Source organism: Chrysemys picta, chromosome 15 (genome assembly GCF_011386835.1).
Source record: "Chrysemys picta bellii isolate R12L10 chromosome 15, ASM1138683v2, whole genome shotgun sequence".
Taxonomy (NCBI): domain Eukaryota; kingdom Metazoa; phylum Chordata; order Testudines; family Emydidae; genus Chrysemys; species Chrysemys picta.
The window spans coordinates 4,302,348-4,324,234 of record NC_088805.1 but is presented as its reverse complement, the minus strand read 5'-3'; the positions used below and the strand labels follow the sequence as shown (position 1 = coordinate 4,324,234).

Here is a 21,887-nt window from a genome sequence, read left to right as displayed (position 1 = left end):
CCACGGGGAGTTTAAGTGCCTTTCAGGGAGACAGTGCTGTCTAGTGAGTAGGGTACTGGCCTGAGACACAGGAGATGTGGGTTCTATTGCCCAGGTCTGCCACTGATTTGCTGGTGAACTTGGGCATGTCACTTCCCCACCCTGTGCCTCAGTTTCCCCATCTGTAAAATGGAGGTAATGCTACTGACCGCCCTTTGTAGACCCTTTTGAGCTCCAGGGTTGAAAGGGGCTATAGAAGAGCATGGCGGTGGCATTATTCCAAAGGGGATACGTAGAAAGTCTTGGACAAAAACAAGAATTGAGCCCAGATCCTCTGACTTCCAGGGTTTGGGACACAGGTCTCTGCCTCCAAGCGGTGAGATCTGAGGGTGCATTCCAGGATGAGCAGGGAGGGGACGCACTTTGGTGAAGCCAGGCGGCATGGGGATCAATGGGGCTGTGGGTGGTGGTGGCAGCAGGGGGACACCTCATTCACGATTGACAAAGTCCTTTAAAGGGGAAACATAAGCTGCCCCCCTGCTGGCCATAGGGCGGGGAGGGAGTCCCGCAGGGCTCACAGAGGGTCTCACACTCCCACTTCTCAGGGAATTGCTCCCGCTTCCATGCACCTGCCTGGCCAGGGGTAGGGTTACCATACGTCCTCTTTTTCACGGACATGTCCGGCTTTTTGGCACTCAAACCCCCGTCTGGGGGGTATTGCCAAAAAGCCGAACATGTCTGGGAAAATGGCGGCTCTGCTCCTCCCCTGACTCTTCGGCTCTGTTTAAGAGCCGAGCTGCCCAAGTGCTATGGGCTTCAGGCAGCCCCCTTGCCTCCGGACCCTGCGCCCCCGGCTGGGCACTTCCCCTCCCGGGCTCCGGCGGCGCAGGGTCCGGAGGCAAGGGGGCTGCCCGAAGCCGGTAGCGCTCGGGCGGCTCGGCTCTTAAACAGAGCTGAAGAGTCAGGGGAGGAGCAGAGCCTCCGGCCGCGGCGGCTCTGCTCCTCCCCGACTCTTCGGCTCTAAGAGCCCAGCGCTATGGGCTTTGGGCAGCCCCCATGCCTCCGGACCCTGCGCCGCCGGAGCACGGGAGGGGAAATGCCCGGCCGGGGGCGCAGGGTCCGGAGGCATAGGGGCTGCCCGAAGCCCGAGTGCTACCGGCTTCACAGTTTGCCGGGCAGCCTCCAGACCCTGCGCCCCCGGCTGGGCACTTCCCCTCCCGGGCTCCAGCTGCGCTAGGGAAGCACCAGCCGGGGGCGCAGGGTCTGGGGGCTGCCCGGCAAACCGTGAAGCCGGTAGCGCTCGGGCAGCCCTTTCCGCGTGGCTGGGAGTGGGAGGGAGGAGGGGGCGGAGTTAGGGCGGGGAAGGGGCGGAGTTGGGGCACGGCTGGGGGTGGGGAAATGGGCGGGGCCAGGGCCCGTGGAGGGTCCTCTTTTTTTATTTGTTAGACATGGTAACCCTAGCCAGGGGAGAGACGTCGCCAGGCACTGAGCAGCCAGTCCAGTCGTCCTCTGGCAGGGGCAAAATCCCCCTTTCCGCCACTCTTCGCTCCCACCTGGGATTCTTCCCCCAGCATCTAAGCCCCACAGGGATTCCCCCAGTCTCTCCCCCATGGGAAGTTCCACCCCTCTATCCTCTCCCATGGGAACCCCCCTTCAGTTCCTCCCGGGGGATTTCCCACTCTCTTTGCTAACACTCCCCACCTCGGGATTTCCCACCTGTGACATTGCACTCCATATGTTTTATGAAAATATGCTTATGAGTGTGAATATAATGTAACTGGAATATGCTTTATGCAAAAGGTCTCTTGTATGGCATCCTTGCAAAGCTAATAATCTACTGAGTGTGGTCATCCTATTTGTATGAATGGATCATTCTTGGATCTGTAACTAGAAATATGAAATATAACTCTGAAGTCCTATTGTAATTATGCAAAGTGTGGGCCATGTGGCTTGGAATCTTGATGGCTCCCATTGACCAGGACAATGGTTGTAAATGGCTCTGTTTATTTGCAGGCCTTCCTGTGAGTCAGGCCAGGAAGAATGAAGGCTGGGGTCTCACAGGACATGTGACCATGTCACCTGGTACTGGAATCCATCTTAAACCTGGTGCTTTTCCATTTAGAAGGAGGGTGGGGACCCAGAGAAACAAAAGATTCCAGCCTTGTGCCAAAGCTATAAAAGGGGGTGGAACAGAACAAAGGGGGCTGCCAGTCATGAGAAATCCCCTAGCTATCACCTGAGCTGGAACTAACAAGGGCTGTACCGGGGAAAGGATTGGGCCCAGACTGGAAGGAGTCCAGTCTATGAAGGAAGCTTATTGGAACATCTCTGAGGGTGAGATTTTATCTGTAATCAGTTTCTTAATGTATTGGGCTTAGACTTGCGAGTTTTGTTTTATTTTGCTTGGTAACTTTGTTCTGTCTGTTATTACTCAAAACGACTTAAATCCTACCTTTTATACTTAATAAAATCACTTTTATTTATTAATTAACCCACAGTAAGTGATTAATACATGGGGAAGCAAACAGCTGTGCATTTCTCTCTATCAGTGTTATAGAGGGTGGACAATTTATGAATTTACCCTGTATAAGCTTTATACAGAGTAAAACGGATTATTTGGGGTTTGGATCCCACTGGGAGCTGGGTGTTGGAGAAGATAGCCTGCTGAGCAGGTTTTGGTTAAAGTCTGCAGGTTTGGGGGCATGGACCAGACCTCGGTCTGTGTTGCAGCAGGCTGGAATGTCTGGCTCAACAAGGCAGGGTTCTGGAGGCTCCAACTGGCAGAGAAACCCCCTCAGTTAGAAGAAGAACAGGAGTACTTGTGGCCCCTCAGTTAGGTCCCTCTTGCAGGGGCATGGAGGCCAGAGCCCTGTTGGGAGGCCAGGACCCCATCTGGGCTCCCCTCCATTTTCCCAGCCAGCTCCAAACTGAGACTCTCCCTCCAGCCATCTCACTCAGCTTCCCCCTCGCTCCTCCCCCAGCCTTTGTCCATTTCCCAGGCAGAGGTGTCACCTGGCCTCCAACGCCCCTCCTGGTTCTCATGTTACGTAATAATATAATGAATGGAGATATCCCATCTCCTAGAACTGGAAGAGACCTTCATTGAGTCCAGCCCCCTGCCTTCACTAGCAGGACCAAGTACTTATTTTGCCCCAGATCCCCAAGTGGCCCCCTCAAGGATTGAACTCACAACCCTGGGTTTAGCAGGCCAATGCTCAAACCACTGAGTTATTCCTCCCCCCTGCTCAAGTATCTTCCCTCAAGGAAAGTCTCCCATCCCCCAATGCAGACAGTCCCCTGCAGCCTTCCCAGGTCAATACTCCCCACTCAGTATTCAAAGAAAACATTAAGAACAATCCCACTTCGTCACAACCTTATATACACCTCAGCTGTAATTCCTTTCTCTCTCATCCAAAGGGCAGCACAGCTGGCTGGTCTGGGGGTATCCTCCTCTTGGGGTGAGGCCAGTGTTTGGGGGCGTAGGGTAAGAGCTTGGCTCGGTGCACAGGGGCGGATCACCTGGAAGGGTTTACCAGCATGGATCAGAGTCAGCAGAGAAAAGAAGGGACTCGGGAGCAGGGCAGGATTTGAGGAAACCTGTTTATTGATCCTCTTAGATCATCATGCTCCTGCATTTACAAAGCAAAGCGCCCTAGTGTGCAATACAATCACAGACTGAGTCCATCAATCACAGTTCCGAAAACGCAAATACTGTCTTGTGACAAAGAAGACCGAAATCCTTACAGCCAATGCCAGAGTCTAATCAGACCGGTTCCTTTTGTTCTTCACAGGCCACTACCCCCCGTGGTCATTACAGCCTTAGCCCCACCCCAATGGGACATCACAGGACGCAGCGGCACCGCCCGTAAAGAGGCGGAGCAGGGCGTTGTGCTGCATCTTCTTGTGATGTTGGCATCCAAGCGTCACCCCTGAATTCAATCGGTGACAAAGGGAGTGGCCAGCGCGCTCTTCCGCTAGGGTTAGCGCTGCCGGGGAACCACACCAACACCTCTAGCAAGGAAACAACTCGCTACACACATGGCATGACAGACACGTTGGGGGGGGGGGTGTCATTCACATGGAGGAGCTAACTGAGCAAACCTCCTACAGGAGAGATTTCCACCGTGGCAGGGAGCCCGGCCCCACTGTGCCCCCTGGAAGGAACAGAGTCGCTCTGCAGGGCCCAGGTCAGCCACATGGCCTGGCACAGCGGGACCATGCTGCACTGGAAGGTGATGCACGGATGGATGAGGAGCTGGTGAGCGCGTGCACAACGGGGTGCGAGTGCTGTGGGCAACCCAGCGTCAACATGATGCTCCCTGAGACCCTCTCCGAGTCCTCTGCGTCACCCCCCACCCCAGCCAGTGCTGGAGCCGGACACAGCTTCACATCCGAGAGTCCAAAGCCGGCGTAGGATGTCTGGGACGCTACGGTCTAGCTAGGAAAAGAGGAAGGGAGCAGGACAGTCAGGAAGGCCGGGCCCCAGGGCTCAGCCCCCCCGCAGACGCAGGTGCAGGAAGATGGTGCAATGGGGTGCGATGTTGTAATCTCCCAGCTTGTGGCCGTCCTCGAGCGGTTTCCCCTCAAAGCTGAGCCAGAACTGCTCGGCCTGGATGCTCTCCTGCTGCTGGACCCGCCCCTTGAACTGGGTGACCCCGTCGGAGGGGAGGACAGTGTAGGTGCCGGTCCTGCCCTTGTCGTTCTTCACGAAGATGGTGATGGGCTCCTCGCTCTTTACCACCAGCAGGATGATGTCGCCGGGCTTGAGCTGGTAGTCGGAGAGCCGGGAGCCATCGCGCAGCTCCACGTAGGCCCCGTTCTGGCAGGCCAGCTTCTGCTGGTACGGGGACACCCCCGTCTTCTTGGCAATCTGGGCCTTGAACGCCGAGACGGTCGTCGTGCTGGTGACCTCCAAGCGGTGCGTCTCGCCACTCAGCAGCTTCACGCTGAGCCACAGGGCCTGGGGAGGAGAGGGCCCAGAGTGGTCAGAACCCAGGGGGAGCCCACAGGGACTCAGACCCCCAGGAGGGAAGCAGGTTGGGCTTGTTACAGTCCCCATACCCTGTCACGCCCCTATACACCCTCCAGTGCCTGGCACGGGGTGCAGTCGTTACCCCAGTGCAAGATGCAGGGAAATGCGTCCCTGTCAGCACAGCAATGTTCACACCCACCGCACCAGCATCCATGCCAGCGCACGGGGGGTCTGTGAACGCTCACCAGATCCCTTTCCCTGGGCTGAAAGGGGACCCAAACCCAGCCCCCCCAAAGGGCAGTGGCGGGATGAGGCTGTGCTGACCCCTTGGAGCCCAGTCCTGGCTGGGGTGCAGTAGCCAGCGCTCAGGGGCTGCCCCAGGGGCGAGGGGCGCTCAGCTCAGGGGGCTCCCCAAGGGCTGTGGGGTCACTGACCAAGGGGCAGCTTAGCGGAGACGGGGCTGGGAGGGGGCGGTAAATACAGGCGGCAGCCGCCTTTCCTGTGCCAAGGGACCCCGGGAAGTGCCGATCGGTCCCTTCCCCTGCTACCGGCTCGGCGCGGGGCATGCAGCCGGCAGCGGGGGGCTGTACCCGGCCCCGCGCTCGGAGTCCCCCCAAAATCCGGGAGGGGGTGGGGCCCCAGCGGACAGGTGATCCCGGGGGGCTCCGGTCCCGAGCTGCCGCGCTGCCCTCCCGCGGAGCCCGGAACTTGCAGAGCGATCCCCGGCCCCGGCCCCGACCCCGGGACGCCCCTCACCATGTCTGCAGCCTGCCGGGGTCTCCCTGGTTCCGAATCCGCCGCGTCCCGAGTTCGAGTCCGACCCGCTCTGCCCGGCTCCGCCGCCCGCTCCTCATTTATAGCCCGGCCGCCAGCGCGTCACCCGGGGCCGCCCCGCACCGAGAATCAAAACCAGCCTCGGCCGCTGAGTTTCGGTTTCCTTCTCCCGCCCCCCCCGTTCCTCCTCCGCCGCCGCTGCCGCCGGGAAACGAAACTGGGAAGCGATGGGGCAAGGGACCCGGACCCAGCCCCACACGTCACCCCGGGGAAGCGAACCCAGCCCCGGGCTGTCACAGGGGGACCAGGGACCCACACCCGCCATTGGGCCAGGGCCATAAACGGAGCCCTTTGGGGCGTGATCCAGATCTGGATCCAAAAGGGGTCTGGCTGCATCTCTACTTTAGAAAAGAAAAGAAATGGGGGTGCGAACGTGTGCTCCCCTGACCCCCATGTCCCCCCAGCCCGCAGCCACCGGGGCTCTCCGGGTGTCTACAGGAGGAGGTGGCTCAGTGTTTAATCAACCATAACCATGTCCTAAATACTAACAGGGAAAAAGCCCTGGGGGTGTTTTGTTTTAACACGGTGCCGCGTTAACCCGGGGAATTCCCTGCCACAAGACAGCCGGGAGCTGGCAACACAGCCAGGGTCAGGAGGGGCTCAGTCAGTCCAGAGATGATGAGAACATCCCACTTCCATTCAATGGGGGCACAGTATGGCTGTTTAATAAGGGATATAATCCCTCCAGCTTCAGGGGGCAGAGTGGGGAGCAGTGTGGGTCAGGGAGCAGCGTGTGCCAGGGGGCGGTGTGGGGAGCAGTGTGGGTCAGGGAGCGGCACGTCTCAGGTGGCGGTGTGGGGAGCAGCGTGGGTCAGGGAGGGCGCGTGCCAGGGGGCGGTGTGGGGAGCAGTGTGGGTCAGGGAGCGGCGCGTGCCAGGGGGCGGTGTGTGGAGCAGTGTGGGTCAGGGAGGGCGCGTGCCAGGGGGCGGTGTGGGGAGCAGTGTGGGTCAGGGAGGGCGCGTGCCAGGGGGCAGTGTGGGGAGCAGTATGGGTCAGGGAGGGCGCGTGCCAGGGGGCGGTTTGGGGAGCAGTGTGGGTCAGGGAGGGCGCGTGCCAGGGGGCGGTTTGGGGAGCAGTGTGGGTCAGGGAGGGCGCGTGCCAGGGGGCGGTTTGGGGAGCAGTGTGTGTCAGGGAGGGCGCGTGCCATGGGGCGGTTTGGGGAGCAGTGTGTGTCAGGGAGTGGCGGTTGTGACGAACTGGGCCTGTTCTCACTGTGGTGTGTGAATGCTGACAGGGGAGTGTGCTGGGATAGTCTGCATTGGAGGATGGGATCTGCCCGGGGGCGCATTCCTGAGCTTGTAACATGAGAACCCAGGAGGGGGTTGGAGGCCAGGTGACTCCTGAGCCCGGGAAACTGAACAAAGGCTGTGGGAGGGGTCGCTGAAGGCAGTGTGCTGGAAGCAGGCTGGAGAGATGGCTGGGAGGCAGAGATGGCTCTGACCTCCCAAGGGGGGCTGGGCTGGGATGCCCGGGGACCCCAAGATGGACCTAACTGAGGGGGTCCCTGTTGTCAGTGCCTGCAAGACCTGTCTTGGACTGTATTCCTGTCATCCAAATAAACCTTCTGCTTTACTGGCTGGCTGAGAGTCATGGTGAATCGCAGGGAGCCAGGGGTGCAGGGCCCTGAGTTCCCCAATACTCCGTGACAACTGGTGGCAGCGGTGGGATCTACTGCACCCCGTGGACGGCGCTTCCTGCAGTAAGTGACTGGGGAGCAGTAAAACGAAGGGGGATTGACGGGGACCAGGCCTGCTGAAGAGTGGGAGAGAGACGGTTATTACCCCTGGGAGTGTGTGACCAGCGAGAAGGACTTTTGCAGTAACAGGGTCCCCCGGGGGGATCGCAGCGAGTGGTCCCAGGGGCGGAGGAGTCTGCAGCTCGACCCTGGCAGAGAGGCGGTGACCTCGAGAAGGGCTGGCACACTAGGGGTCCCCCTGGGAACTGTGGGGAGCTGTGAGCACACAGGCCGGTGAGTGGCCAGCAGGAAGATGTATGCCAAGCGGCTTAAGAGCGACCTGGTGGAGCTGTGCAAGCAGAGGCGGCTGCGCATTGGGAGGCTCACCAAAGAACAGCTCATTGCCCAGCTGGAGGCGGAAGATCGCGCGAATGAACTGATCCCTGTGTCTCAGGGAAGCAGCCTGGCAAATGCAGCGCAGGCACCAGTGTCTGTCCCAGCTGGGAGTGGTCAGCCGGCTGCTGAGGGCTTCCCGAGACCCCTCCTTCCTATGCCTAGGGGAAGGGTGGGGAGGAGCCCAGCAAATACCGAGGGCGCCGTGACCCTCCCGGCCAGCAGGGGATCCCCCCGGCGAAGCTCGCCGGCCAGCAGAGGAGCCTCCCGGCGACGTTCGGCATCCGTGGAGCGGAATTGGCTGGAATGGGAGAAAGAGCTAAAACTGAGAGAGCTGGAGGATCGGGAACGACAGAGACAGCATGAAGAGAGACAGCGTCAGCGTGAACGGGAGGAGAAAGAGAGACAGCATCAGCGTGAACGGGAGGAGAAAGAGAGACAGCATCAGCGTGAACGGGAGGAGAAAGAGAGACAGCATCAGCATGAAGAGAGACAGAGACAGCATGAACGGGAGGAGAATGAGAGACAGCGTCAGCATGACCTGGAACTGGCGAGATTGAAGGGCAGCGAACCCCCGGCTGCGGTGAGTGAGGGGGGACCCAGGACTGCACGGAGCTTTGATAAGTGCATCATGGCCCCATACAAGGAGGGGGAGGACATGGATGACTTCCTGGAGGCCTTTGAGACGGCCTGCGAGCTGCACCGGGTTGATCCCGCGGACAGACTCCGGGTCCTTACCCCCTTACTGGACCCCAAAGCCGTGGCATTGTACTGCCAACTGGAAGAGGCAGAGAAAGGGGACTACGAACTATTCAAAAAGGCCCTGCTACGAGAGTTTGGGCTGACGCCTGAGATGTACCGGGAAAGGTTCCGGAGTCAGGATAAAACCCCTGAGATCTCATATCTGCAACTAGCCGCCCGCATGGAAGGATACGCCAGCAAGTGGGCTGATGGGGCCCAGACGAAGGAGGACCTGGTCAAACTGCTGGTACTGGAGCAACTGTATGAGCGGTGCCCATCTGACCTGAGGCTGTGGTTGGTGGACAGAAAGCCAGAGAACCCGCGACAGGCAGGCCGGCTGGCCGATGAGTTCGTAAAGAGCCGGTCAGGAGATAAAAGGGAGGAGTCCCAAAGGAGCAATCCCACCACAACGCAGAGAGAGAGTCACCATGGGACCTCCCCGTGGGAAAATACAGAAAAACCCCATCAGAGGGGAACATCCGGCATCAGGACCATCCGACCCACTCAAGGGGTCCCATGGGACATGGGCTGCTACCACTGTGGCCAAAAGGGCCACATACGGGCCCAGTGCCCCAGGCTCAGGGACAGACTGAGCAGGCCGAACCCACAGAGGGTTGACTGGGTAGAGACCCAGCCCGGCGAGAGGCAGCATTCCCAGGGAAGGGGGGCTGGCAGAGTACCACCTGCTAAGGAGGGAGGAGAGCCCCAGGCTAGCTTCTCTGGGGGGTCAGATGCCCCGGATTCAAAGTTCTCCGTTTACAGGGTTGGCGCGGGGCTGTCCCTGCGGAGCGAGTGCCTTGTTCCCCTGGAGGTGGATGGGAAGAAAGTTTATGGTTACTGGGACACGGGCGCAGAGGTGACACTGGCCCGGCCCGAGGTGGTGGCCCCAGATCGGGTGGTGCCCAACACCTTCCTGACCCTGACCGGGGTGGGCGGGACCCCATTCAAGGTTCCCGTAGCGAGGGTACACCTGAAATGGGGGGCCAAGGAGGGCCCCAAGGACGTGGGAGTGCACCACCATTTGCCCACTGAGGTGTTGATGGGGGGGGACCTAGAGGACTGGCCAAGCAGCCCCCAGACCGCCTTAGTTGTGACCCGCGGTCAGAGCCGGCGAGGGGCACTGCGCCCTGGCCTTGGGGGGGGTGCCTTGCCTGAGGTGCAGGACCCTAACCTGGTGGGGAGGGAACGCCCAGGGACGTGGCTCAGGGAGGCTGCAGCTTCGGACCCAGCGGGTGAGAAAGAGCAGGTGGCCATCCCCGTCCCAGCTGCTGAGTTCCAGGCCGAGTTACAGAGAGATCCCTCCTTGCGGAAGATAAGGGACCTGGCCGACCTCAATGCGGTACAGACCATGGGACGAGGTGGCCGGAAAAGGTTCCTGTGGGAGAAGGGGTTCCTGTACCGAGAATGGGCTCCCCCAGGGAAAATGGAGTCAGGGGGGATCAGGAGGCAGCTGGTGGTACCCCAGAAGTATCGCCGCCAGCTGCTGTGCCGGGCCCATGACATTCCCCTCGCAGGGCACCAGGGAACCTGGCGTACCCAGCAGAGGCTGCTACGGAGCTTTTACTGGCCTGGGGTCTTTGTTACTGTCCGACAGTACTGCGGATCCTGTGACCCCTGTCAGAGGGGGAGGAAGGCCTGGGACAAGGGGAAGACAGCTTTAGGACCCTTGCCCAGCATAGAGGAGCCTTTTCGGAGGGTGGCCAAGGTAAAAAGGGCGGCTCTAAACCAAGAGAGCCCAAAGCACAGACCTCCAGACTGGAGCGCTGGGAGAAGACCACAGCCCAGTTGGAGCCCCAGAGGTATGGGGGTGGGAAAAGGGCACAGGCCGCATAAACCTTCCCACATGCGAACTGCGAGTGCCATCAAGCAACCCCAACCTAAGGGGGGGCGTGAAACTGGAGGGGCCTGGTGTAATTCTCACCAAGGAATGGGAGGGATGCGGGGGCATCCATGGGAACGGGGGTAGGTTCGAACTTCCCCAGGTCACTGGCTAAAGTGACCCTGCTCAGTTCGGTCTCGAAGGGGGGAGAGATGTGACGAACTGGGCCTGTTCTCACTGTGGTGTGTGAATGCTGACAGGGGAGTGTGCTGGGATAGTCTGCATTGGAGGATGGGATCTGCCCGGGGGCGCATTCCTGAGCTTGTAACATGAGAACCCAGGAAGGGGTTGAAGGCCAGGTGACTCCTGAGCCCGGGAAACTGAACAAAGGCTGTGGGAGGGGTCGCTGAAGGCAGTGTGCTGGAAGCAGGCTGGAGAGATGGCTGGGAGGCAGAGATGGCTCTGACCTCCCAAGGGGGGCTGGGCTGGGATGCCCGGGGACCCCAAGATGGACCTAACTGAGGGGGTCCCTGTTGTCAGTGCCTGCAAGACCTGTCTTGGACTGTATTCCTGTCATCCAAATAAACCTTCTGCTTTACTGGCTGGCTGAGAGTCATGGTGAATCGCAGGGAGCCAGGGGTGCAGGGCCCTGAGTTCCCCAATACTCCGTGACAGCGGTGCAGCACTGGCCTGGATGCGGCAGTGGTGGGGGGTCTGGACTCTCAGATAAGAAGTGTCTGGGGCTGAGGGGGGATGGGCTGAGTTGCTGGGCGGGGGGTGGGGTGGGGGGCAATGTGGGGTGAGGGATCCTGCAGCAGAGGCCAGACTCACCTGCCCCAGGAAACCTGGGGTCTGGGTAACACTGACTGTCACCCAGCCCCGGGGCTGTGTGTGGGAGTGCTACACCCCAGAGACAGGCTGACAAACACACCTCCTGGGGGGGTGATCTCCTGAGCTTCTGGGGTGGCTCAGGCTGTGCTGGGAGCGACAGGGAGAGGTGCTTAAAGCCGGTTGAAGAGGGTCTCCCCGGAGGCCGCTCATGGGGAGTCCCAAGCCGCTTTGGGCGGGAGAGCGGGGAAAGGACAGGAAGTGTCTGGAGCAGAGAGCGGCTGTTCAGCTGCAGAACCGGTCCTGGTCAATGCAAGGTGGCCTGGAGGGAAAGCCGGACAGACAGACAGACAGGCGGCAAGGTTCCGGACTGGAGCACTAGAAAGACACCGGACAGTCCTGCAGGAGTCTGACCCCAGCCCAGAGAATGCTCCGGAGTGGTGAGGAAAGTGAGGCAGGGAAACGTGCAGAGGGTTCATTATTGGTTGTTTTTGATTAGATGTGCGCGTTGCTCGTGAGCTCAGTGGTGGTTCCGAATCCTGTGCAAAGTATCCTGTGCTCTGAAGAGTTCACCAGGGCGCCCACACCGCTGGAGTTCTGGGAGAGGGGGTGCGGAAGCTACCAGGGAGTCGGGGAAAAGGGGGTCAGCACTGGGCCCAGGGGATGGGCAGTTGGAGCCGAGGGGTGCAGCTAGACGGAAGAGCTGCGCCCCGAGAATGTGCCTAGAGAGGCCAGGCAGGGGCAGTGCCCGGACTCTGGTCAGACTCTGGAGGCGTAAAGCACATGGAATCCAGTGGTTGGATCCGCTCCCAGCAGTGTGGGAGGGAGCATGGGAAGTCCCTGGCCGGAAGGTCCCTTTCTCAGTAGATTGGGGCTCTTGCCCATCTCAGGCGTGTGCAGGGTGCTGATGGGTGGGCACCCCTAATGGCTGCTGCACTCGGACCCTGTTCTAACTCTTCACAGATGCAAATCTCACCCCCGCCATGAGGGGGCCGGTGCAGGGCAGGGTGGTTCTGCTGCCACCTTTAATCTCAATCTAACGGATTCAGCACCAGATTCTCCAGCGAATCCCTCATTTTGCCTTGTACTGGTTGTCTCTGTACCGTATTTCCCCAGATAGCAGCTCAATCCTACACTGCCTTCTAGCAAATCCTGTATTTCTCCCAGGAACTGTAGCACCCCCAGCTACCATTTTCACGCTCAGTCCACTGCCCCGTTGCTTGTTTTCACCCCAACCAAGGGAAGGTGTGTCCAGCAGAGACAGGGAGGTCTTAATGCCCCTGCACAAGGCCCTGGTAAGGCCTCATTGGAAATACCATGTGCAGTTCTGGTCACCCAAGTTCAAGGAAGATGAATTCCAGCTGGCCCAGGTGCTGAGAAGCGTTACTAGGACGGGCAGGGAACGCAGGGCCTAGCTTCCAAGAGAAGACTGGACGTGCTTGGCTTGTTTAGTCACAAAAGAAAGCTGAGCAGGGCTCTGACTGCTTTCTGAAGACACGTTGGGGAGGGGGGGTGCACCCCAGGGAGGAGAGGAGCTTGTTGACGTCACTAGGCATCACCCTAGGTAACTTGGGAGGGTGGAAGGCCACTAAGTGTCAATGAAGCCTTCCTGCACTAGGCCTATGTGAACCAAACTCTATCCTTCCATGTTTAAACTCTAATCAACCTCAAAAGCCAGGTGCAATTGGAATATGTAAGCAACCAGTTATCTGTGTGCAACCCCCTGCTCAAGCGGTAATAATGAGGCCTGCATGTTTCTGGCTGAAGGGAAAAAGGACAAGATAACGGTTTAAAGAAGTTACTAACAAGCTAGACTTATAGCTGCCAAGAATGACTTAACTGCTTAAATGTAATCGTTATTTGCTTAAACAACAACAACAACACAACAAGGAGTCTGGTGGCACCTTAAAGACTAACAGATTTATTTGCTTAGTAACTATTACCAGGGATGGGAGGGGTAGAGGGAGGAATGGGGGGGAGAAAGGGAGGGCTAGAGGAGAAGGGGGGGTGAGGCTTAACTGCAAAATGTATAAAAGAAGAAAAACTGTTTCTATTAGTGTGCTTGATCTGAGACGTGCCTGTCTCCTTGCACCGCTTTGGGATCCCAAATAAACTCTGTTTGCTTCTCCCCCGGTGTGTTTATTGGCGCGAAGCACACCGGGCAACGAACCCGCTGTTGCTTTGCCTCGGGCACTCTGTGCTGGCAACAGTTTTGGCGCCCAACGTGGGGCTCGAGGCTGAAATTTAGCCTTGCCCGGAACCCTCTCGGAGGTCGACAGATTGCGGTGACGACCGACGCCCAGCGCGCACCGGTGACTTTACCGGGGGCCTCGGCGAAGACGTGGTTTGGTCAATCCCGGAGGGCACAACGGTGCAACACACTCGAGTAGTGGAGAAGCAGCTGCGGGCGACAGTGGGGAACCGGTCCCGTGGATAGGGCGACGGTGCAGAACCGGACCCTTGGATAAGGTAGGAACAGTCCAGTGGGGACTTTATCTGTCTTGACCTGGGGACGCCCAGTGTCTACCTGTTATGACCTGGGGACGCCCAGTGTCTACCTGTTATGACCTGGGGACGCCCAGTGTCTCCCTATGGGGCAGGGACAGAGTATGGCAGGCAGGGCAAGGTGTACACCCTTGGAATGCATTCTGGTGAACTGGAAAGTGTTTGGCGCAAATCCAATAACTAAAAGTAGATTAAAAAGGTTCTGTACAGTAGACTGGCCTCAATATCAGCTAGAGGACCAGGAAAGGTGGCCACCGGAAGGATCACTTAATTATAACACGATCCTTCAATTACTTCTGTTTTGTCAGCAAACGGGTAAATGGAATGAACATATGTATGTACAGTTGTTTATGTTGCTAAGAGATAGGTCAGATCTTTTGCAAAAGTGTAATTTGACTCCGACAGGTTCGGTAGTAGCTATTGTTAGTCCCCAGAACCCCCCCCCCAGCTGTAATGGCAGGTCCGGTGTCCCCTTCGGCTATCACACCCCCACCATATAAAGACAAGGTGTCTCAGGTCCCAGAGATTGCCCCCTCGGTGGAATTTTATCCGTTGATCACTGAGACTGTGGTGTCCAGACATGGCTCAGATAGGAATCAGGCCACTACTATGCAGGTTTACACCCATGTGCCTTTTAACCCGGTGGACCTAGCAGCCTTTAAGGCACAGGCAGGGGAATTCTCTACGAACCCAAGCAAGTCTATCTCGGTCTTTGAAGGGTGCCTGGCTAGCTGTAAGCCTGACTGGGATGATTGTAATGTCCTTATGCGGACCCTGCTGTCTGAGGTGGAGCGTAATCAGGTTGTGTCTAAAGAAAAGGAAAAGAGGCAAGCGAAAATGATGGTCGCAGCAGTACAGGCCGGTGGCAGGGGAAAATTCCAGGAAGGTGGAAGGGGCCGGGGAATGAGAGGACGTGGGCGCCCTGGCTCACAGGAAAGGTGTCTGGGTCGCAACCAGTGTGCCATATGCCAGAAGGAGGAACATTGAAAAAATGAGTGCCCCGAAAGGGAAGGTACCCCTATGATGGCAGCGGAGGATCAGGAATAGGGGTGTCAGGGGAGATGGACTATCCTGCCCCCGGAACCCCGAGTAAAAATGCGGGTGGGAGACTTGGACATCAACTTTTTAATAGACTCTGGAGCTGCACGAACCGCCGTAAATCAACCCCTGCAGCTGCCTGTGTCAGAGTCCCTCACTGTGGTGGGTGCCACAGGGAAAGGAACCAAGTGCCCAGTATATGCCCCAGCGGAATGTGCTTTGGGAAACAGAACTCTATCTCACAAACTGGTTTACCTCCCCGATTGTCCAACACTTCTACTAGGACGGGACCTGCTTTGTCGCTTAGGAGCCACCCTGCATTTCACCCAAGATGAAATAATCTTCATCTTACCTCCCGAGAATGCTTGGATAATGACCCTTGCAATTGAGCCCTCAGCCTTGCAAGCCTCAGAGTGGAGCCAGTGGGAGGACAAAAGGAGGGTTAAAAAGCAGCTTTGCTGGACAGTGTGGGCCCAGGGATTTAAAAATTCCCCCACCCTTTTCGGCCAGGCCCTGGCCAGAGACTTGGAGGAGTGGGACAATGAGGACAGGGTCCTCCTCCTGCAATATGTGGATGACTTGTTAATTGCCGCTGTGGGTCTCACCCCTTGCCTTAAAGCCACTGTGAGCCTCCTGAACTTTGTTGGACTCCTCAAAAGTGGGTGTGCTCGTCCTGGTTTGTTGCTCCAAAGCTCTGTATAGAAGTTATTTTGCTGGATAATGGCAATGTGTATGTGTTCATTGTTGGGAAAAGGTGTATGAGTGAAAAGTGGAAGTTTCCTTTGTAAATTAAAAGAAGCCAAGAAGGAGAGAAGGAAAAAGAACAGAACGAGTTAACTGAGGGAAAAAATATAGCTAGCAAGCTCAGTCCAAAGATAAGATGCTGGCACCATCCAAGGACATTGTTCACAGCTAAGACTTGGCTGACAATCAAGAAAAGGGGGGCCTAAATGTGCCCAAGCAACTATGAGATCTGCAAAACACTGTCAGGCATTAATGAAATGTGTTAGGTTTCTTTTCTCACAGATAAAAGACGTGCCAACCAAAGACCCTAGCAGCCCTGCCATTCATTGAAACAAGGAGACTGAGTCTACGTAAAGTCCATCAATGAAAAACTGCTTTGGCTCCACACTGGAAAGGCCCTTTCCAAGTCCTGTTAACCACCAACACCGCTGTGAAGTACCAAGGACTGCCCATCTGGACCCAGGCTTCTCACTGTAAAAAGACCCCTCCACCTCGGGAGGACTCTCCAACTGATGATAAGCCTATTTAAAGACAGGGTGATGTGCTAGTAACCTCTCCCCTGTATGATGCTGAACCACACTGTTTCAGGAAAAGAGAAGAAGGAACACTTGCTTCATTGAAACCACAAAGTCCAGGAATTCCTGACTACAAAAGACATTAAGAACTGACCCTGGTGAAGAAACAAAGAATTATACGCTGGCAGGGAGACTCTTACACCCCTGGCCTCCCAGGTACAGGCTGAATGTCTAGTCTGCCAAAAGAACAACCCTCGACCAGGAGTGTCAGTGCCACCAGCCACTCTGGAACCTACCCCAGGCCCAGGGCTGGTTTGGCAAATAGACTTTACTGAGTTCCCCCGGACCCAAGGATTCAAATACCTTTTCGTCTTGGTGGATCGATTCAGCGGATGGCCTGAAGCCTTCCCATGCCATAACAACACTGCCAAAACGGTGGCTCTGAAATTTGTCAAGGAGATCATTCCCCGCTTCGGACTCCCCCAGTGGATGGAATCTGACAACGGAACACACTTCACATCCCAAGTCATTCAAAAGATATCGGATGCCCTGCAGATCCCCTGGAAGCTCCACACTCCATGGCGACCGCAGGCCAGTGGGGTAGTGGAACGCACAAATCAGACACTTAAGCGGCACCTCTCAAAGGTCTGCCAAGAGGCTTCCCTTAAGTGGCCTGATGCCTTACCCCTTGTTTTGCTCCGCATGCGCGCACTCCCAAAGGGCAGGTTAGGGCTCAGTCCCTTCGAGATTATGTTTGGAAGGGCATGGCCTATGAACGGTACACCGGTTCTGGCAGGGGAGTGGGAAATGGGGTGTGGCTTTTTATCTCAGTACATGTGCTGTCTGTCTGCTGTTCTCTGTTCTCTCCACAGGTATACCAGAGATTTGCAGCCTCTCCCGCTGGATGCCCCTGTCCACTCCTTGCAGCCAGGCGATTCCGTTCTCGTTCGGACCTGGAAGGACAAGCCTCTCCAAGAGAAGTGGAAGGGACCCCACACCGTCCTGCTGGTCTCCCACACAGCAGCAAAGGTCAAGGGACACAAGAACTGGATTCATCACTCCCGTCTGAAGGCAGTGCCCGCTCCTGAACGGTGGACCGTCCAGCCTACGGAAAAGGACTACCAGCGACGACCTGGGACTTAAACTGTTATTCAAAAAAACAATAAGATCTGCTGGGAATGTCCTGTGGTCTCTTTGGACAGTCGCAGCGCACTCCCCGCGAGAACTCTGAGCGTTGGTTGTGTTTACTCTCACAGGGCCGGCCTAACCTGGTGGCCTGGTCCCTTTTGCCTTTAGTCTGCCTGCTATTGGTAATTGTTATTTTGTGGGTATTTGGGGAATTGTAATTGTTAGGCCTTAGGGTCACCTGCCCAGCATGAGTTCAGGTCCAGGGTCTGCCACAGTGGTACTCTTTGCCATAGGGACACTCCTCTCGTTACCTCCTGTTTCCCGCCAGGCACATGTGGGATGGAAAGGGATCCCTACTAACTTGGAAACAAACACATATGAGTCCTTGAAGGTTTGCTTTGCCCAAGAGTTTAACCTCTCTAACTGCTGAGTATGCTCCCAAATCCCGCACCACGCAGCAGGATTACCCTGGAGGGTGGTCCCCCAAAATTGGTCAAATATCTGCTGGGGATGGTTCAGTAGGGGAAGAAATACCTCGGGTACCCCCTTGTCACAAAACTGTACCATTGAATCCCAGTATGCATTAAGGGACAACCCCTGGCCATCCCAGGCAGCGTAAATCTTTGTATGCCACCTCAGAGCCCATTAAGGAAGAAGACAGGTTGGGTATGATCCTCCTCCCATCCTATGGGGTGGGATGGCTAACCCAATTTTATCGCAGGCTCTCTGTGTTTCTCACCAAGTATGCCAATAAGACCTTAGCCATAAAAAAGAGCCTTAACTCAAAGCTATACCAGCTCCGGTTGCTGTCCCTGCAAAACAGACAGGCCTTAGATTATGTTTTAGCCTCCCAGGGCGCGGTGTGTGCCCTTATTGGGAATGAATGTTGTACTTATATCCCGGAAAACTCACAGGACATTAACAAGCATGTCCTGTCGGCCGAACAGGCTTTCGAGCAGTGGGAGGCCCAGGAAAGGAAACCCACGGTTTTCGATTCCCTTTGAAGTTGGTTGCCCAATCTAGGAGGACTGGGGGGTGGCCTTGTGCGTCTCCTCCTCACAGGTGTGGTACTGTGCCTGGTCACCCTCCTCCTAATTGCTTGTTTTAAGATGCTCCTCCGTAAGCTTTGTGCCCCCGTTCCCCAAAAATCCCGGCATACCCTCTCATTGAAAACCCCAGCTTCATAGCACTTAATCATATCTTGTCCACAGAATATGAGAAAACTCAGCCAAAAGCTTGTTGAGTATTCTCAAAGGAGGGAGTTGTTGACGTCACTAGGCCTCACCCTAGGTAACTTGGGAGGGTGGAAGGCCACTTAATGTCAATGAAGCCTTCCTGCACTAGGCCTAAGTGAACCAAACTCTATCCTTCCATGTTTAAACTCTAATCAACCTCAAAAGCCAGGTGCAATTGGAATATGTAAGCAACCAGTTATCTGTGTGCAACCCCCTGCTCAAGCGGTAATAATGAGGCCTGCATGTTTCTGGCTGAAGGGAAAAAGGATAAGATAACGGTTTAAAGAAGTTACTAACAAGCTAGGCTTATAGCTGCCAAGAATGACTTAACTATTACCAGGGACGGGAGGGGTAGAGGGAGGAATGGGGGGGAGAAAGGGAGGGCTAGAGGGGAAAGGGGGGGCGGTGAGGCTTAACTGCAAAATGTATAAAAGAAGAAAAACTGTTTCTGTTAATGTGCTTGATCTGAGACGTGCCTGTCTCCTTGCACCGCTTTGGGATCCCAAATAAACTTTGTTTGCTTCTCCCCCTGGTGTGTTTATTGGCGCGAAGCACACCGGGCAACGAACCCGCTGCTGCTGTCCTCGGGCCTCTGTGCTGGCAACAAGCTGGAGAAGCTACAGGACAAAGCTGGCACAGAACAAATGGGGATCAACAGGCCAGGGGTAAACTGAGGCTGGAAATTCCAAGTAGGTTTCTAACCATCAGAGGAGTGCGGTTCTGGAGCAGCCTCCCCGGGGGCGGGGACGCAAAGAGAGAGCTGAGGTGGTGGCAGGGATGAGCTAGGAAGAGGAGCTTGGGATTGGGAAGGGTCTAAGCAGGGCAAGCTGGCGTTTGGAGGCCAGGGAGGCTGCAGTCACCGAGCTGGGAGAAGACGAGAGCCTGGATGGGTTAGAGAAGGGCAGCAAGGCGGCTCTTAGAGATTAATGCCACCCCGTTTAGGTGACACTGAAAGCACACGGGTGCAATACTGTCTCACGAGGCAGTGAGGCCCTCTGTGGCATTGCCTGGGCATGACACAACTGTGAGTGACACCACTAGGGGCTTGGAGGCGCTGCACCGGGGCATGGGCACCAAGGGCTCTGGGGCCCAAATTCATCCCTGCTTCACGCGGATTCCTGCAGGCTGGGTGCAGGGCACAGGGCTCCCCCTGGCTGCACAGAGCCTGCCGGAAGGGCTTGGCGAGCAGAGGTGGCTCCATCCTGCCTTCCGCAGGGGGTAGCGCTGCCCAACGGCGGGGCACTGCTGGCAGTGAAGGATTGTGGCAGGGCTGCCCAGCCGCAGGGGAATTTAGAGCAGCTCCCAAAGGCAGACAGAGATGGAAATACGGCCTGCCCTCCCTGGGTGAATGCTCCTGCCAAGGCACAGGGAGCAGGCTGACACAGGGAGGTACAGTTGGTAGCTCGCTGTACCAGGATTGTGTCTGACTTTCCTCCTCCAATCCTCACTGTTTCTTCCGGCCCAAAGGGCGGGGTCCAGCCACTCCAGGGGGCATTTCTGCAAGCTGGGCCTAAGGACAATTGCTGTATCATTTCCCTCCCTTAGTCAGTAACTAGGAGCGAGGGCACCAGCCATGGCACTCGCTGCCACAGTCCAAAGCCCTCGGTCACCATGGGGAGAGAAGGGCACAGGGAGGCGTCCCAGAGGAGCACCCATTTGGCTGGCTGTCTCCTTGCCACCCCCACAGCCCGCTGCTCAGAGAGAACGTCTCTGCCCCCCGTTACCCTGCTTTGACGGCAGGAGGAACAGGGCTCCTCTGGCCCTTGGAAGGTGCCCCCATGCCCAGGAGCAAGGCTGTCTCCTCCCAGGTGTTTGAGAACTTGTGTCGTTTGCAAGGAATGGGCCTTGAAATCGAAGTCCCTGGCAAAACGGGAGCCAAAGCAGGGTCTGGAGGGCAGAGCGATGCCTGCGCGCCCCTCTGAGCCGCGCGGTGGCTCTGCACGCAGTCACTCGCGGCAGCCGGCTGTCTCTTGGGAGGGTGACTGGTCTCTATTGCAAAGTGCCGGACACAGAAAGCACGTCAGAGCAGGGACAAGCTAGGTGCCCCACAGACCAGTGTCAAGGGGGTTAGACGGGGTTTGCCAAAGGGCTCATAGCAGATTATGCCCAAAGCTGCCTTTTGGAGGGAAGGTAAATGAGACGCGCAAGGGAATTGGTTATTGGTTTACAAGGCTGTGCCGTCGCGCCTGTCACCCGCACAGCACCGCCCTGGGGTCTGGGTGTGGTGTTACAGGGCTTCTTTTCAGTCTAGTGCCCCCTGGGGTCATTCTGGTGCCACAACACTCTGTCGTGTCTGGCCTAGCCCTCCAGCCAGGTCACTGCTCAGCCCAGTTCCCTTCCAGGTTAGCAGGAAGGTCCCAATAGGAAACCCCAAAATCTAGTGGCTTTTGATCCCAGTCCTCAACCTCCATCTGGGGCCCAACCTACTTGGCCTCTTCTCCCTCTGATGCCCGTACCTTCCCCCTGCCGTGGGGAATGCTGGAGCACCTGGGCCCGCCCGCCCTCTCCTCTGGCTTCCAGCCCAGGGCCCGTTTAGGCGCCAAGGACTGTTCCTTGCATCCTGTCACCATTTTCCCTGGGCCGCTCCCACCTTCTGCCCAGCTTGTTGACATCTGTCTCCAGACCTCTGGATGCTGCTCTTCCCGCCTGGGATCTGTGGTTCCTCACCACTTCTCTGGCAGTGACCCATCCCCATCCGCCGCTCCCAGCCTAGCTTGCAGCACCTGGGCTGCGATGAAGAACTCCCCTAGCTCCTGCCTGCGACTAGTCAGTCCTTCCCTCCTCCGAGCAGGAGCTTCCCCCAGCCCTGCTGCGGAGCCGGCCTCTTTGGCTTTGGACAGCCAGCCCGACCCGCCTTAAAGCAGCAGGTCCCTCCCTGTGGCTTGGCTGCAAGGCTTTTGCCAGCTCCCTCCAGCTGAACCCCCTTGCCAAGTAGCCTTCCCTTCTGTAGGGCTCCGCAGAGCAGCCTTCTCCTGCCAGCGCCTGCCTGCCGGGAGGGTGGGACGAGGCAGCCTTCATGCTGCTCCCCAGCTCCCAACGCCTTCCCACTTGGCTGGGTGAGAGGGGAGCCTCGCCCTAGCTTCTCTGCCAGGTTCCTTCCCCAAGCACCATTCATTCCCAGGACCCTTAGGGCTCAATATGTATCTCTGCTGGACTCTTCCGAACCCTCCAAGGGCCATGCCAGGTGGTGGGTGGGCTGACCGCTAGGCACTACTGCCCTCAGTGGTGGACGGTCTCATCACAGCCTAGAATTCCCCTAAGGTGGCCCATAGACAGGTTCACTGGACACAGAGTTAATGTAGGTTTGGGTGTCACACTGAAATTAATCACATCAACGGAAAGGACAGTATCACATGGGATTGTGCAGGCCTGAAATTGCAGGGACAGGAAATGTTCACTGCACCCTTAGACAGATAGCTAGGCAAGCCCAGACCTTGAGGGGCAGGTCTGCTCCGCCCAGTGCAGTGCTTCATTTGTAAGG

The 21,887-nt window shown here is 57.1% G+C and overlaps 1 protein-coding gene and 1 long non-coding RNA gene across 2 annotated transcripts; one reads left to right on the top strand and one right to left on the bottom strand.

Annotated features, from left to right (window-relative positions):
* Positions 1–3,565: 3,565 nt before the first annotated feature.
* On the bottom strand, positions 3,566–5,896 carry ISG15 (ISG15 ubiquitin like modifier). The gene is made up of 2 exons (XM_005314509.4): positions 5,708–5,896; positions 3,566–4,939 (listed from the first exon to the last, which is right to left on the bottom strand). Exons 1-2 carry the CDS (start codon positions 5,708–5,710, stop codon positions 4,469–4,471), a joined length of 474 nt encoding a protein of 157 aa, XP_005314566.1. The 5' UTR covers positions 5,711–5,896; the 3' UTR covers positions 3,566–4,468.
* A 7,403-nt stretch (positions 5,897–13,299) lies between these two features.
* Positions 13,300–18,932, top strand: LOC135975858 (uncharacterized). Its single transcript, XR_010592900.1, has 2 exons — positions 13,300–13,710; positions 16,916–18,932. It is a non-coding gene; the product is annotated as an uncharacterized LOC135975858 (long non-coding RNA).
* Positions 18,933–21,887: the final 2,955 nt, after the last annotated feature.